Source organism: Mirounga angustirostris, unplaced genomic scaffold (genome assembly GCF_029215605.1).
Source record: "Mirounga angustirostris isolate CCGP_5_RB_7025 unplaced genomic scaffold, mMirAng1.0.hap1 SCAF_8, whole genome shotgun sequence".
NCBI lineage: Eukaryota > Metazoa > Chordata > Mammalia > Carnivora > Phocidae > Mirounga > Mirounga angustirostris.
The window spans coordinates 117359344-117375651 of NW_026991716.1; the positions used below are offsets into that span (position 1 = coordinate 117359344).

Genomic DNA, 16308 nt, shown 5'->3' on the forward strand with positions numbered 1-16308 from the left:
TAAAGATGAACTGACAGCTCATTTTTAGGTAAGGTTGACAAAGAGTTAGTTTTGAAATAAGCAACAGCTGTGAAGTGGGCATATGTACATAGACTCACATTTGGAAAAAATACATATAAATCTTGCCGCTATTATTAGCTCAAGGCTTTTGTCTAGCTTTTGTTTTTGTTTTTGATATACCCAACCACAAGGCATTTTAAATTTTTAAAATTTCTTCCTGAATGTAGAAAATGTTTCATGGGTTCTCCTGAGAGTGGGGTGCCCAGGCTGACCACAGGCACACACACATTCTTCCCATAGTACAGTACTTTAAAATTAATAGCACATGCAGAGGAAAAACTAAACCCTTTGACGTCACTCTTGAAATGAGGAAACATAAACAGAAAAGGCTCCACTCCAGTAAGCTGCCAGAGTTGAATCCGATTGGTCTCTGCTTTTCCTTGCCTGTGGCAACTGACAGCACCTCCCAGCCTAGCAGGCCGGCGGCCTGCGTGCTCCCCCAGCCAGTCGGGGGGTCTGGGCACTGCAGCAGGCTCGGCTCTGTCCCAGCGCTTGCCTGGGAGAAAAGTCGTGTACTCACCCAGAGAGAATCTCTCTTTCTACCTTCTTTCTCTCTCGATTTCTCTGTGTGCTTTTGTGTTTCTTTCTTTTCTTTCTTTTTTTTTTTTTCTTGTTTTTACTTAATTATATTCCTAATCCTGGATGAAGTTGCTGGATTCTGCAGCACAAGTCTTCATGAACAAGCAGCACCGCTCAGAGATTTCACGGCATTCAAAGGTCACAGAACTGCCACTATGGTTAAATGTCTTGTTTAATGGTTGAGGTAGGTACAACAAATTTAAGCGGCAAGCTCATTTTTCTTGAGAGAACAGAATCACAGAGAGATGGCAGGAGTTTTATTTAAAATGAACCTGTACATATATATATATATTTCTGGTCTGTGATTGTTACTACAGCAACCAGCTTTTGAATTTCCTTCCTTTTTCTAGGCGAACTGACTAAACATTATCACTTACCCTGAATTAACCATTTCATTCCAACCAGCCTAATGAGAGACTCCGGGATTTTTACTGCACTTTGAGCCCCCATGGAGGAGGGCTCCTTTTTCCTTCTTTTTCAATGAACGCAGTATTTCTTCTTCAACATAAATCTTAGAGTTGGGTCGTTTTTCTTTTTGGTGGAGACAGAACAGGAAAATATTGGTACAGAGATTGGTGAGGGTTGCAGGACAGGGAAAAAGAAAATCAGGTTTTTTTTTTCCTTGAGTTTGTCATGTTGGTTGATAGCAGACTTCAAGATGAAGAAATTAGTAGGAAGAGAGGAGTAAGTTGATAATCAGGCTGAAGGTAGAAAAACCTACAGAAGGTATGTCAGAAAAATGAATTCTTGAGGAAAATGCACTTTATCACCTTGTTGCATTAAAAAAATATATTCTGGACTTGGAAGTCGGCAGAGAAGGTACAGGCACTGAGTTAGATGACCAGTGGTTAAGATCTTATTATTTATAAAGGAAACTAAAAAGTTCTTTATTAACACTGTGAATTTGCTAATTATCCTTTCCTACAAGAGTGGAAAGCAGAGTGAGATATTTAATTAGGGACCTTAGTGATTGAGCTGGGGATCTAATTAATCATCTGTAGATTCTGTTCTTCATGTACTTTAGCCAGAGTGACTGTTTGAGTAAATCTTTTTGCACCAGAAGTCAGTCATATACAGTAAACACACTAAATGCTGCAGGAAGCAGGGCAAATAACACAGAGCTCATGTTGTTTTCAGTGACACATTATTATTATGCGTTGAGGGGGATCCCTGCTAAAAATCATTTCTGTCCAAAGAGTCCATTTCTGTAAAAGCAATTCCAGTAACATATGGTTAACGTGGATTTCCTTATTACCCTTCTCAAAGTTATGCAATAGCAAGACAGGATTATTTGAAACCATGACTCTGTTTCCAAAATTTCTTACTTGATTTTTTTTTTTTTTAAGATTTCTATTCTCCACCTCGAGAAACAGAAATTTTAAAAACTGGGTCATGTTGGAAATATTAAGCAAGGTATCAAAGACATAGTGCATTTCAAAGGGGTAACAAAATTAACTGCCTAAGACTGCATAAGACTCGAATGTACCAAGTTAAGAACTGCAAAAATATTAGCTCCGAAATGCAGAGGATGTGCTGTGAATGGACAATTGCTTTTCTGCAGTGCCTAGTGGGAAAACAAGGACTTTGTGTGTTGCAAACTCGGCTCCTCCATTTCCTCTGCTTTATCTTGTATCACCGGCTGGGGAAACAAAGATGGGTGTCAGTAGTTGCGTCTTGATTGACATTTTCTCTAATAAAGTGAAGTTGCTTTTTGTCTCAAGTAGAAGCCCAAAGTTAACTAGTTGCAACTCCAAAGACTGTATCCTCTTTAGGGATTTTTATCTGGCCCTATAAGCTGTCCAATTTCAGACTGTACTGACTCAGTGGAACAACAGCAGACAAAAATCAGGGGTGACTATATGTCAGCAAATTAGCTGGCAGAAACCTTTTTTTGAATCAAGTTACTTAGGGTAAGGGTGGAAAAATCCAAGATGTGTCAGGAACAGACATCGACTTAGGGAAACTCACAGTACATCTTTTGGTGCTTTACACGGTGTTCAGCACAAAACTATTTATTGTCAGTTCTCAATAAATACCTAGTTAAAATGTTTGCTGAGCACTTACTACCCTTCATATATTGTAAATTATTTAAATGATTTTGAAGTATGGCATTTTCGACTGTCTTTGAAAAATGTTTTTGGTATTAGTCCAGCCTAAAATATAATCTGGAAATCAACACATCAATAGTACAGAGGAGGGCATTCTAAACGTTGACTTGTGTTATTTTCAGCCAAAGGACGTCCTACTTCAAACAGATGCAAAAGTAAAATGACCAAATTTCCTCAAAGTGGGAATGTACCACTTTGAAAATGCATCTGCCTAGTAATTAATCTTCCAAAGTCTAATTTGTTGTTAGCTAGGCTCAGATCACGGGGGAAGCTGCTTGTCAATTCACAGAACATAGTGTTGGAAGGAATTTTTTAAGTGCTAGACTAATCTCAAGCAAGATGAAGAGGGCTTCATTATATTAAAAAGACTTCTCAAAATTGATAATTAGGATAGACTTCAGAACATCTAAATGTAAAAGCTAACAGGTAGTCTAAGTGGTTCAACTCACAGTTGAACTTTTGGGGGACAACTTATTAGGGAAAATAGGTGATTTACTGGGACCTTCGACGTACAGAATGTTATTCAAAAAATTCACCATCCTATGGTAGACACACATGTGCTACTTTGCACATGTATCCCAAAAATAGCCTACAGACAAGTAGGAATCTCTCCTCTAGGAGGTACGTCTGGCTGAAGAAGAAGGGATTTGGCATTTGGACATGCAATGAGGCCCTCTCTAACAGTGCCTCCTCATGGTGGCATTTGCATTTCTCTTAACGGTGTGCCTTGGGGAGCACTTTCATCATTCACATGGGAGCAGCCTTGTGATCAGTACCATTGGCTTCTAGGAGCATCCTGGGTGGCTTTGTGGACATGCTAACTTTGATGCGTCAGATGATGCATACTTGGTGTATTAGCAATTTTTAAAGTGATTGATATGGAAATTTAGAGGAGAAAAGGGATAAAGGGATGAAGAAACCCAAATTGACTGAATATCTACTATATACAAGCATTGTTAGAGATTTGAATGCAGAGTGAAGTGTGTTGAAGTTCTAGTGTATAACCAAGATATTTATAATTTCCAAAGAATCACTTCTGTATTTAAATGATTTCATTTGTACTTAGAAAGTGACTGCATAGAGCACACTAAAACAAACAAACAAAAACAAAACAAAACAAAACAAAACACAAAGAACAAAAAACAGCAGGCAGAGACAGGGGCCCAGGGTGGGCATCCTCATTCAGGCTTTAAATAGCTGGGTAACTCTGAGCAACTTGCCTACTCTTGACCTCAGTTTCATTATTTATAAAGGAAACTGGTTGTATTGTGTTTCTAACAGTCTTTTTTAGATGAAACATTTTATAGTATTCTTAATTTGGAGTTTTAAAAATAATTCCATTTATATATAAATGTGAAAACGTCAAACCTTTAATCCAAAACATCACTGTGTGTTTTCAACATGTCAAGTGAACAAATACAAAGATAGATAAACAATGATTCCCACCTTTGGGAAATTTATATTCTGGTTGAACATATAAAGGAATAGTGGAGTCTGTGCAGAGGAATGAAGGAACAAAGGAAAGTTTGGAGGGAGGTGGTGATGAAGACAAGTGAAACAGTAGAGATGACTTTATGCAAATTGGAATTTAAGAAGAAAACTAAATTTTCTATCTATGTATTTATTTCTATTATTTTGCTCTTTAATATGATCAATTGAAGGCATTGCATTCTTCTGAAATATATTAGTAATGGTGGTCTTAAAAAATATATAACATTAAAGACAGCCAAAGTTTTCCCCATTGGTTGAATTAAGTTACTGCACAGGATGGAGATGGTGAATTAAGTCAGTAAACTAAATCAATGGCGATGATGGGGCCTTCTGTATCATCGTTTGAACTTGGAACCCCAAGGAGTCATAGAAAGCAGGAGTTCTTCAAGAACTTTAACAACAGCCCCAGATGCCAGCATCCATTTGGTACAAGCGGGGAATGGTCACAAGCTGTCGTGGGCTTGAGTATTGATGCAATGTGGTGGTGTTCTGGGAAATGCCCTCGGTGTTAAGAAACCTTACATGGTGGGTCGGAACTTCCAGAGATAACCCATGTGAGTTAGGGCACATTTCTTAAACTTTGGGGGCCTCAGTTTCCTCATCTTTAAATGAGGCCATTGGAATATTTCCAGAATGCCTTTTTCCTTCCCAAATCTGACAAGATTAGTATTGACTTCTTAGCATTCATTTGTTTTTATTCTTCCTCCTCTCCCATCCTTTTTTTTTTAAGATTTTTTCAATTTATTTTTATTTTTGACAGAGAGAGAGACAGCAAGAGAGGGAACACAAGCAGGGGGAGTGGAAGAGGAAGAAGCAGGCTCCCCACGGAGCAGGGAGCCCAACTCAGGGCTCGATCCCAGGACCCTGGGATCATGACCTGACTTGAAGGCAGACACTTAGCCGACTGAGCCACCCAGACACCCCTCTCATCCTTTATTTCTACCACTTCCCTTTATTTTGCCTTTGCTCAGTTTCCCAAATTTATATAATTTCACCTCCAAAATACTCTCATTGGCAAAGAAAAACAAAGGCCAAACAAAGCCCTGGGTTTTGGAGAATTTCTCCTCAGGGAGACTATTGCTCCCCAGGGAAGATCACCTAGCCTTGCCCAGTTTCTCTAGCGTGAGGCTGTAGTGCTCCTTCATACAGTCAAGGGACATGCTCTGTGTTCATTGTAGCTGGGGACTTTAACGTTACATGACAAGTGTCTTTCTCCTGAGTGCCAGTCACTATCCTGGATTTTCTATATTATTTAGTTTAATATCTCCTTAACCCAATGCTGGTTTCCTTAGAGTAACTGAAAACATGTTGATAATTCAATTGGAGGAGTCTTCAGATGAAAAACATTTTTTTTGGTGAATCGGTTGTTCATTGAGTACCTGCTCTGAGACCTTTGCCCTGATGGTCCAGGGTCACTATCTCATCCCAGTGGTGGGATTTGATGCAATTCAGTTCCCCTAATCCAGACACACTGGTGAGATCCTGCTTGGGTCAGAACATTCCTCCTGGCATCTCCTCTGGGTGACAGTTTACAGTTAACAGCTCAAGCATGGAGAACAGGGAGCAGGGTTTGTAGTTTTCAGATAAACCTAAAAATAACTCAACACTAAACACCCAGACACTGATTAAGCAATATACAAGTTTTAATATACTACTGTATAAATACCACCAACATTTTGAAAATCTAAATCCTTTCATGGCTGCTTTATACATTTATTTGCATGTAGTATAGAAGTAGGAAAATAATAGCCTTAGCCAATATGCCAATAAAGAAAGTTTATGTCATACATTTAACCCCCCTCCCTTCCTTGTCTCCTCCCTTTCTTACAGTTGTAAGGAGAAGATGGAAAAAAAATTAAGATTGGTAATGAGATGTTGACGGAGTTTCCTTTAGTAAAATGTGGAGTAATGTTTGTTTTCGTTTTTCCTTTCTAGTGGTTGGTAAATTCACATAAGATTTTTTATAAAATTCCTGCTCAGATTGTTTTCTTATTAAGACCTTTTGTGTTTTACATTATCATAATTAACATATAAATAAGAAATGCATAAAATATCCTTTCAATACAATGAAAATTATCATTACCTGCCCACTGCTTCAGACATACAAAATAAAGATTCTGTTCAAAAAAGGAGTTTATACATGACTTAAGTATACTGAAGGATATTTAAGAGTTCTGAGTTCTAAGAATATGCCTCTCTTCTGGGATGGGAGATCAGTCTAGGTCCAGTCTGGGGTTAGGGCTTTTTCCCTGGGTCCCGGGGTAGACATAAGGATTGGTTAACATATGCCTGATTTTGTCAGAATTTGGTATCAAAAGATATCAGATGGTCAATGACTTACATATTCGTGACATCTTAGTTCACGAACATATCAAATTATATTTATTTTTATACTCTTTGTAATATAAAAAAAATCAGAAGCTTCCTGCACCCAATTGTAGGTGAGTTGATGAATATATTACTTTAAATCTTTGCAATAGAAAACCATATAGTTATGTAAAAGAATGTGCTAGATTGGCACACACAAATCTGGAATGATTTTTAAGATGTATCAGGTAAAGAAAAAGGCTACATTAATATTTCCACACTATATGTACACATTCATACACACTGACAGAAAATTTCTGGAAATTCAAATAAAAATCTTAACGGACAGCTTTAGGAGAACTTGGAGTAGGGGATGGGAGCAAGACTTACTTTTCACGCATATACTTTAGAATTGTTCAGCTTTTCTCCCCATAAGTTTATTACATCTACAACGGGGGAAATGGCAGATATTTATTTATTATTGTGTGATATTTAAAGTTGAGAAAAAATAGAAAGTAAAAGAAGAGTTCTGTTTTGTTTTTAAATTGCTTCATTAACTTCTTCCTTCAATCCTGTTGAGTTCTTCCTATGTGCCTTTGACATGGTGAGGGAGCACAATATGACCAGCATGTAGCCATCCTGAAGTGAGGAGACAGACAGGCCATCACTCCTGCTTGAGTAACTTTGGGCCAGTCATCACTCTGAGCACCGTTTCCTCATGGACAAAACAAGGGGCTTAGTAAAGGTCAAAGTTCCTTCTAGCTTACACATGAGTCTAATAAAATTTTTTGGCCTGTTGCGCATCCAACTATTTGAGATTTTTCTCCACCAACTGAATATACATATTTTATTGTACGTATTTTATTGGTTTGAACATTTAACCTAAATTTTCTGTTTTAGAATTGGTCAGTTTGGTTTGGTTTTTTGAATTAATTAAACACACAAAATTTATATTCATCCAAATGTGTTTAGGGAAACCACACATCATTGACAGACCTTTAAAATTAAAATCTACTATGATATCATTTATTCACAAAACAGGAGAAAACACTATTTGTATTAAGATGTGTCGTTTGAAATGATCACTAAACTTTGTCATTTGGGTTCAAAAAAAGCACAGCAGTATTTGTAGACATTTTGGTCTTTTTTGATTTTTTGAAAGTGGAACAAAGCATAGAACACAGTTCCTAGCATAGTGACTGGTACCTCAAGGAAGATTAATATTGTAAATGAATAAATAAAATATTGAATAAACACCCCACTATGCTTATCTTTCAAAAAAAAAAAAAGATGGTGTCGTTTGTGGGTAATACAAGCAACTAAAGCTTCAGTTTGAATATGATTTATATATTTTTTGGTTTTCCAGGAGGGAAAAAAAAAGACTTTCATTTCCCTTTCTCATTATGCCACTTGCCAGCTGGGTCCAGTCAGATGAAAGAACTCAGTCATTCACAAAAGTGTAGAAGCATTCTCATAAAAGGAGATGATGCAGTAATACAAAGGTCTAAAGAATGCCTTGATTTAGAAAAGGTCATTAAATTTAAGAAAAAAGTTGTATTCCATGTAGTAGAAATATAGCATATTTTTGTGTCTTTAAGACTAGTGTTCTCGCTTTTTCAACTAAATGAAAACAGTTTCAATTTGGTTTTTAATTTGATGGGGAAAATTAAGTATTAGTCATTTTAGTTATTCAGTACTCTTTATTTTATATTTGTCTAGACTTTACTATTATGTTTGGAGTAAAGAATAATCTTTAAGTAAAAATAAAATGAAAGGGATAAACGTAAAACAGATAGGAATTTGTGTGATAGCAGTTTTTGAATGACCAGAACCAACATTCTAAACTCTTCTCCATAAATCTATTTTAATTATTAAAAAATCATTAATCACTTAAAATAATTCATTTTAAAATTAAAATAAAATAATTGAGAAATATTGTCCTCTTTTTTATTAATATATTACCCCCAAGTGCCTATACATGAGTGCATGAGAGAGAGATTGAAAGCAAGGACCTTCTCAAACTTGAAGACAAATGTATATAAAAGCTTTTCATGTGGTTATTCATGTCAAGAAGACAGTGAGTTGGAGAATATGCCCTATTGAAAATGTCTCCTTTAATGTAATTCTTTAAAAAAAGAAATAAATGCATTTATTAAATTCAGGGGTGATAATTATAATTTTTAAAAAATCCAGTTTGTATATTTTATGTGGTTGAAGAGAAGGGAAAGCAGGAAGAAAAAAAATGAAGTTCAAACTTTTTCAAGGGCACTAAACTTGTAACCTAAAGCCCTGAGTTCAAGTTCCAGATGCTAGTCTTCCTGAGACTAATACTTTCAGCAAATTATTTAGCATTTTTTATTTTTGAGTTTCTGAAATATAAATTTTTTTAAAGATTTATTTATTTATTTATTTGAGAGAGAGCAAGAGCGAGAGGGAGAAGCAGATTCCCTGCTGAGCAGGGAGCCTGGTACAGGACTCCATCCCAGGACCCTGAGATCGTGACCTGAGCTGAAGGCAGACGCTTAACCAACTGAGCTACCCAGGCACCCCTGAATTGTAAATTTAAAGTGAAGTAACTTTAGGTTCTAAAATCTCTAGGATTTACTTACTGTGCAGATGGATTGGCTTTTATATGTAATTTGTCACTCAGTTCATAGCACAAATGTCAAGTCACTTCATTCTTGAAACATTCCTGTTAGGAAAAGATTAGTTATGCCCATTTTAATGGCAAGGAAATTGAGGTTCACAAAAGTTAGAGCTAATAGAGTTGGTAGCTTTTTTATGACAATTTTTTATTGTTTTTATATGTTTACAATGCTTTATGTTTGAAATTTATTTTTAATCATTCTAAGCATGAATTGAAAAAAATTATGTGAAACATAAAAATATGTTCCAAATGTTAAAGCCATCTACTTGATATATATTTATTTACAGGATGTTCCAATATATAAAGGAACAACACTATTTCATTTTAAATGGATTCACAATGGATGAATCTGACACTTAAAACTTCAGAAGTTTGGCTGTGAGAGACAGTATAGTGTAATGGTGAATGGTGCAGAATCTAGCGCCATTCACCGTGGTTTGCTTATTAACAATATCATCCCAAGAAAGTTACTTCATCTCTTTGGGCCTCATTGAACTAACTTATAAAATAAAGGAGTTTGGGGCGCCTGGGTGGCTCAGTCATTAAGCGTCTGCCTTCGGCTCAGGTCATGATCCCAGGGTCCTGGGATAGAGCCCCACATCCGGCTCCCTGCTCAGTGGAGAGCCTGCTTCTCCCTCTCCCTCTGCCTGCTGCTCACCCTGCTTGTGCTCTCTCTCTCTCTCACTATCTCTCTCTCTGTGTCAAATAAATAAATAAATAATCTTTAAAAAATAAATAAATAAAATAAAATAAAGGAGTTTATAGTAGTTGCCTCATAAGATTGAGAAGATCAAATGAGTTTTACCTGTAAAATTCTTAGAACAGTGTGTGAAAGACAGTAAGCGTCCTGTGTGTATGAGTTGGTACCATTTTCTTACAAACTATAAAAATTATTTCATGAAGTTGTAACTATTTCGTGTATAGTGATGTTGGGTTCTTTAAACATTTAAGAGAACTATAGTTTTTGTTTGTTTGTTTTTAAAGATTTATTTATTTGAGAGAGCGAGAATGAGAGAGAGTACATGAGAGGGGGGAGGGTCAGAGGGGGAAGCAGGCTCCTCGTTGAGCAGGGAGCCAGATGCGGGACTCGATCCTGGGACTCCAGGATCATGACCTGAGCCGAAGGCAGTTGCTTAACCAACTGAGCCACCCAGGCGCCCTAAGAGAACTATAGTTTTTAAAATTTTTTTAACTTTCTATATTAAACAACAGTGCATATACAGAAAAATACCCATCATATGAATGTATGTAACGATTCACTTATTACAAGTGAACCTGTGCAACCATGACCCAAGCCAAGAACTGGAACAGTATTACATTTTTGGCACCTCAGGAATCCATCATGCCTCCTCAATTCTTCCATTTGCCATTATAGAGTGAGACTCATTCAGTTGTTGCATATGGCTATATTTTGTTTATTTTCATTATTCCATAGTATTTAATTATCTGAATATGCAAGAACTTGTTTGCCCATTATGCTGTGGAAAAACATTTGAGTTGTGTTTAGTTTTTCAATATTATAAAAAAATACTGGCCTGAGTATTCTTGTACTCATCTTTGGTGCACGTGTACATGTATTTCTATTGAACGTATACTTAGGAATACGTTGCCAGCCAACAGAGAATGTTAATGTTCAACCTTAGTAGAAAATTCAAAAATTGCTCAAAGTGGTTCAAATAATTTCCATTCCCACCAACCATGTATGATAGATCACTTCCTCACTAACCTTACTTATTAGCATTTAGTAGGTGTGTAACGATAGCTTATCGTGGTTTTAATTTGCATTTTCCTGATTATTAACTAATTGGAGCACTTTATCACTTGTATACTGGTCAGATTTGTCAAATTTTTGTCAGATTTTTAAGCAAGTCATTTTTATATTAATTTATAAGAATTCTTTATATATTTTAGTACCTTTGATTGCTATATATGTTACAAATATTTTCTCCCATTGGTAAGATCTCCTGTTTTCTTCTTCAAGATTATTTTGGTCATTCTTGGTTCCATATAAATTGTAGAGTTAACTTAAGTTTCTCCCTACGAAACAAAACACTGTTAAGATATTGATCGGTTTGGGAAGATTGACATCTTTCCTTACTCTTCCAATTTATAACATAGTATATCCCTCCATTTATTTAGGTCTCTATTAAATTTTCTCAATAATACCTTCTAGCTTTTTTGTGGCCATTTTACACATTTCTTGCTAGATATTTTGATATTATTCTAAATGTTATCTCTTCAATTTCAATTTTAACTTTTTGTTACTAATACATAGAGAAACAAGGGCGCCTGGGTGGCTCAGATGGCTGAGCGTCTGCCTTCGGCTCAGGTCATGATCTCAGGGTCCTGGGATCGAGTCCCGCATCGGGCTCCCTGCTCCTTGGGAGCCTGCTTCTCCCTCTGCCTCTCTCTCTCTGTCTCTAATGAATAAATAAATAAAATCTTAAAAAAAAAAAAAAAGAAAAACAAATTTCTCTGTATCAATTTATCAACAACCTTGCTAAACTCACTTATGAATTCTAATACTTTATTCTGTAGATTGCTTTCATTTTCTAGGTAGGCAATCTTACGATCCCAATATATTGATGGTTATATATCTTCTTTTTCCATACTGAACTATGTCTTACTCTACTAGCGAGAATTTTCAGTAAATTGTTGAAGAGGGTAACAGTGGGTAAATTTATTGTTTCAAATCTCAGAAGGAGAGTTTTCAATATTTCTTTACACTTAATATGATATTCTTTATAATATTTGGAAGTTCCTTTCTATTCCAGTTTGCAATTTTTATGAACGAATATTTATCGAATGTTTTTCTGATAACTATCATATGATTTTTCTCTATCATTTTATTGTGATGGTGATTGATTTTACAATGCCAAATCAAGCTTGAAGTCCTAGAATAGTTGCAATTTGGTTATGATATGTTGTGCTTTTTTCTTCTAAATCCCTCATTACCTTGTTTCTGGACTGTTAATAATTTCAGGATTTTGAAACTGTGTTGATGAAAAAGATTAGCCTAAAATGATCCCTTTTGGTAACAACCTTATCAAGGCTCCACAAACCTCATAAAATTAGAAAAATTATTCTTTTAAAAATGTTTGGGGAGAATTTATTTAAATTTGTGTTATTTTTCCTTAAATATTTGTTAAAAATTATAAATAAATGCATCTGGTCCTAGGATATTTTGTGGGGAAGTTTATAGCTCTAGTTTTAATTCCACTAATTTTTATGGGCTATTCAGATTTTCTGCTTTTATTTTCAGTTTTGGTAAGTTGTGTATTTCTAGGTCTTACCTATTTTGTCTAAATTTTGTGACTAGCATGGAGTTGTTTGTAATACCCTGTTTTAATATTAGTCTTACTTTTTATTCTTGCTATTAATTTATTGTGCTATTCCTGTTTTTTTGTTTTTTCCGTATGCTTTTGTCAAGATCAATTTTATTAGCTATTTCAAGTAAAGAAGTTTTATTTTTTAAATCCTCTCCAATTATGTATATTTGCTGTCTATTTTTAATTTTAGTTCTTTATTATTTCCTTCTTTCTCCTTTCTTTAGGCTTATTTGATGAGTTCTTTTTTCTATTTTCTCAAATGGTTTTGTTGTTGTTGTTGTTGTTTTGCTCATTTACTTTTCAGTCTTTCTTCTTTTTGAATATATACATTTAAAGCAATAGATTTTCCTCTAACAGTTTGAGCTGCATCTTAAAATTTAGTGTTTCCATCATGAGTTAGTCCAAAATAATTTCATTTAAAATTTCTTTTTGGACCCACAGATTATTTTAAAAATGCATTTATTAATTTTCAAACATATTGGGATATCCCATTTATCTTTTTGTCATTGTTTCTTAGTGTAAATCTACTGTGACCATAGATCATATTGTGTATGATTGAGGTCTTTGAAATTTGTTGCAGCTTGTATGTGTGACACAACACATGGTCAACTTTTGTAAATATTTCACATGCATGTTTCACATTCATGTAAATATTTCACACGAATGTTTATTCTGTGGTTGTTAGGTACAGTGCTTTATATATGTCAGTTAGAAAATTTGGTAATCATGTTATTCAGATCTTTCACATCTTTATTGATTTTTTTTCTGCCTCTAATTACTGAAAGAGGTATCTTAACAACTCCAGATAATTGTGGATTTGTCTATTTTTCCTTTTAGTTCTGCCATCTTTTACTTTATATATTATGTTAACAATGTGAAATTGCCATTTTTATGGATCAAAATAGTTGAATATCAGCATTTTTATATAAATTAAACTAATATTTTAAAGGGTGCTGTTAGATCATACCTTCACAGTGGGATGATAATTGGTTCTTGGGAAGCAAAATATCCTTACATATCACAGTGGTTTATACCCCTCCAAAGAGACTCACTACACAGATACACAGTGTATATGGTATTAAAATTTCTTGAGGCAAGGTGATTAGGGGAAGGAGAAGCTAAAAAGACTCCTTAAGGGGATAGGATGATAATGGAAAGAGGTTGAGAAATACTTCAGTTAGACAAATTATATCTTCCTGGTGAAATGAAACTTTTCACATAATAAAACATCCCTTTTTTTTCTCCATCAAAGCTTTTTGTGTGGCTTATTTTTCATTCTTTTAGTTTTTAATTTTCTGTATGTTTATGTTTTAGATTTGTCTCTGTACAGTGGATATAAATATTGTTTTATCACTCAGTCTGATTATATTTGTCTTTTCAGAGGTACTTTAGCCCGTTTATATTTAATGTAATAGTGATATATTTGAGTTTAAGTGCTGACTTACTATCTATATTCCATTTGTTTTTCCTGTTTTATATTTCTTTTTATATCTTCACTAGCCATCTTTTGGGTTGAGTATATTTGTCATTGCATTGCTCCTTTCCCATTAGCTTGTTATTTTTACATTCTTTCACAATGTTTTACTGGTTACTAATGAGGTTACAGAATGCATCTTTGACCTAATCAAAGTATAATGCAAATTAGTATGTTTATCACTGTACAGGAAATTTGAGAAACTTAGAATGAATGCCTTAACTATTTTTATACCTCTCTTGAATTATATGCTGTTTTAAAGTATTTAATTTTTATAATTTAAGTCCCACCATAATTATCATTATTATATTTTTATACAGTCATATATACTCTTCATTATTTCCTGCATCTCTGAGGTTACATATAGGATTTCTTTTCATCTAGTGATAATTTGGTTTAGGTTTTCTTTGTCTGAAATGACTATTTTGCCCTTTTTAAATGTGCATGTTTCCTGGGAACAAAATTTTAGATTGGTAGTTTTCTTTCCCTACTTCAAGACAGTATCATATTGCTTTATAACTTTCTCTGTTTCTGTTGATGTCAGAAAACAGTATTTAAAAGCAATCTCTCCTTTTTACAAAAATTTTCTTGAAGATTTTTAATTCTTTATACTTTCAATTTCCAGTAGTATTACCATTATTCCTTAGTTGTGGTTCTCTTTGCATTTATTCCTATGAGGATTTATATGATTTCTTAAGTGTGCATCTTGATATCTTTCAACAATTTTGGAAAATTAACATTAATTTTTTTTTTTAATATTGCTTCTGCCCCATTCTCTCACACTATTCTTAATGGGACTCCAATTACATATATGCTTATCTTTGAATACTTCTACCCCCATTGTTAACCTTTGGTCTCTTTGTTCTTCATTTTGGACATTTTCTTTTGACCAGTATATTATTTTCCTAATTCTTTCTTCAGGTGTATCCAACTCTCAATTAATCCATTAAATGAGCTGACAACTTCTGTTATGACATTTTTCAGTTCTAGAATTTCTAGCATTCTTTTTGTAATTTCTTTTCTTTTTTTTTTTTAAGATTTTATTTATTTATTTGAGAGAGAGAATGAGATAGAGAGAGCATGAGAGTGGGGAGGGTCAGAGGGAGAAGCAGACTCCCTGCTGAGCAGGGAGCCTGATGCGGGACTCGATCCGGGGACTCCAGGATCATGACCTGAGCCGAAGACAGTCGCTTAACCAACTGAGCCACCCAGGCGCCCTCTTTTTGTAATTTCTAGATCTATTCAAACTTCTTAGTCTTGCCTTTCATACCCTTGAATATATTACACATACTATTTTAAAGTCTTTGTAGCTGCTTTACTTATATATATTTTGAGTGTCTATATCTATTATCTGCTAGTGCTCCTGGTTGGATCAAATTGTCTTGCCTTTTATATGGCTGGTTCTTTTTGGTGGAGTACTGGACACTGTATATAAAAAATATGGGGATAACTTGAGGCCTGGTGTGATGTTATCTTTCTCCAGATAAGATTTACATTTGCTTCTGTCCTGTTACCAGTGTCAGTAATAAACTTGATTGTCTTAATCTCATTTTGTGTTGAATGAGATAATCATTTGTGTTGAATGAATATATATGATGTGCTTGAAAGAGTGGCTGGCACAAAATAAGTACTGTGCAACTTTTTTTTTTTTTTTACTGTTCATTGTTTTCTTTAATGACTATGAAAAGAGGGAATAGGAAGAAAGTATTAAGGGTAATTTACATGGCATTATATGCATCGGAAGTAAATTCTCATTTTTAAAAATTTTATTGTTTTTTTCTCTTACATTTGAAATAAATTCAAAAATGAGAAGTTGTATTCATCAAAGTCATGATGATAAAAATTAGCATGTGTTCACCCACCATATTTCACTACGGCCATTATAACCATTATGCAAAAGTTAAATAGAAAAAACAAGAATTATAATCTCAACAGTGTAATCACCTTATTATATAATTATTATTTGCCAGGAGCACTTTGACAAACACTATTATTTTGGAGATTGTTAATATCCTAATGAGATCTTGGGTCAAAGAACCATTTGTAATAGACAGATTTTCATCTGCACTCACATTTCCAATTAAAGATACCTACAGAAAGGTATTATTTAATTCTTGATTTATGGTTTTTGTGCCTGGAATCTAATGTTTTAGATAGTAGCTGATATAAATTAGCTACAATGAGCTATTAGCAACTTTCTTTATTGTCCTAATCATTTTACAATTTATAGTTTCATACAAGCAAATCTGATGTCACCGAATGAAAATGATACTCCATATGTGTTATAAATACTCAAAAATTTTTATTTTTTTA

General features: G+C 34.5%; 1 protein-coding gene across 1 annotated transcript in view; it reads left to right on the forward strand.

The window, feature by feature from the left end:
• Positions 1-473: 473 nt before the first annotated feature.
• Positions 474-16308, forward strand: part of PDE7B (phosphodiesterase 7B) — a 322239-nt gene continuing 306404 nt past the window's right edge. The window contains exon 1 of the mRNA XM_045865600.3: positions 474-823. Coding sequence (XP_045721556.1) covers positions 803-823 — 21 coding nt within the window. The 5' untranslated portion in view covers positions 474-802. The remainder of the gene's footprint in view (positions 824-16308) is intronic.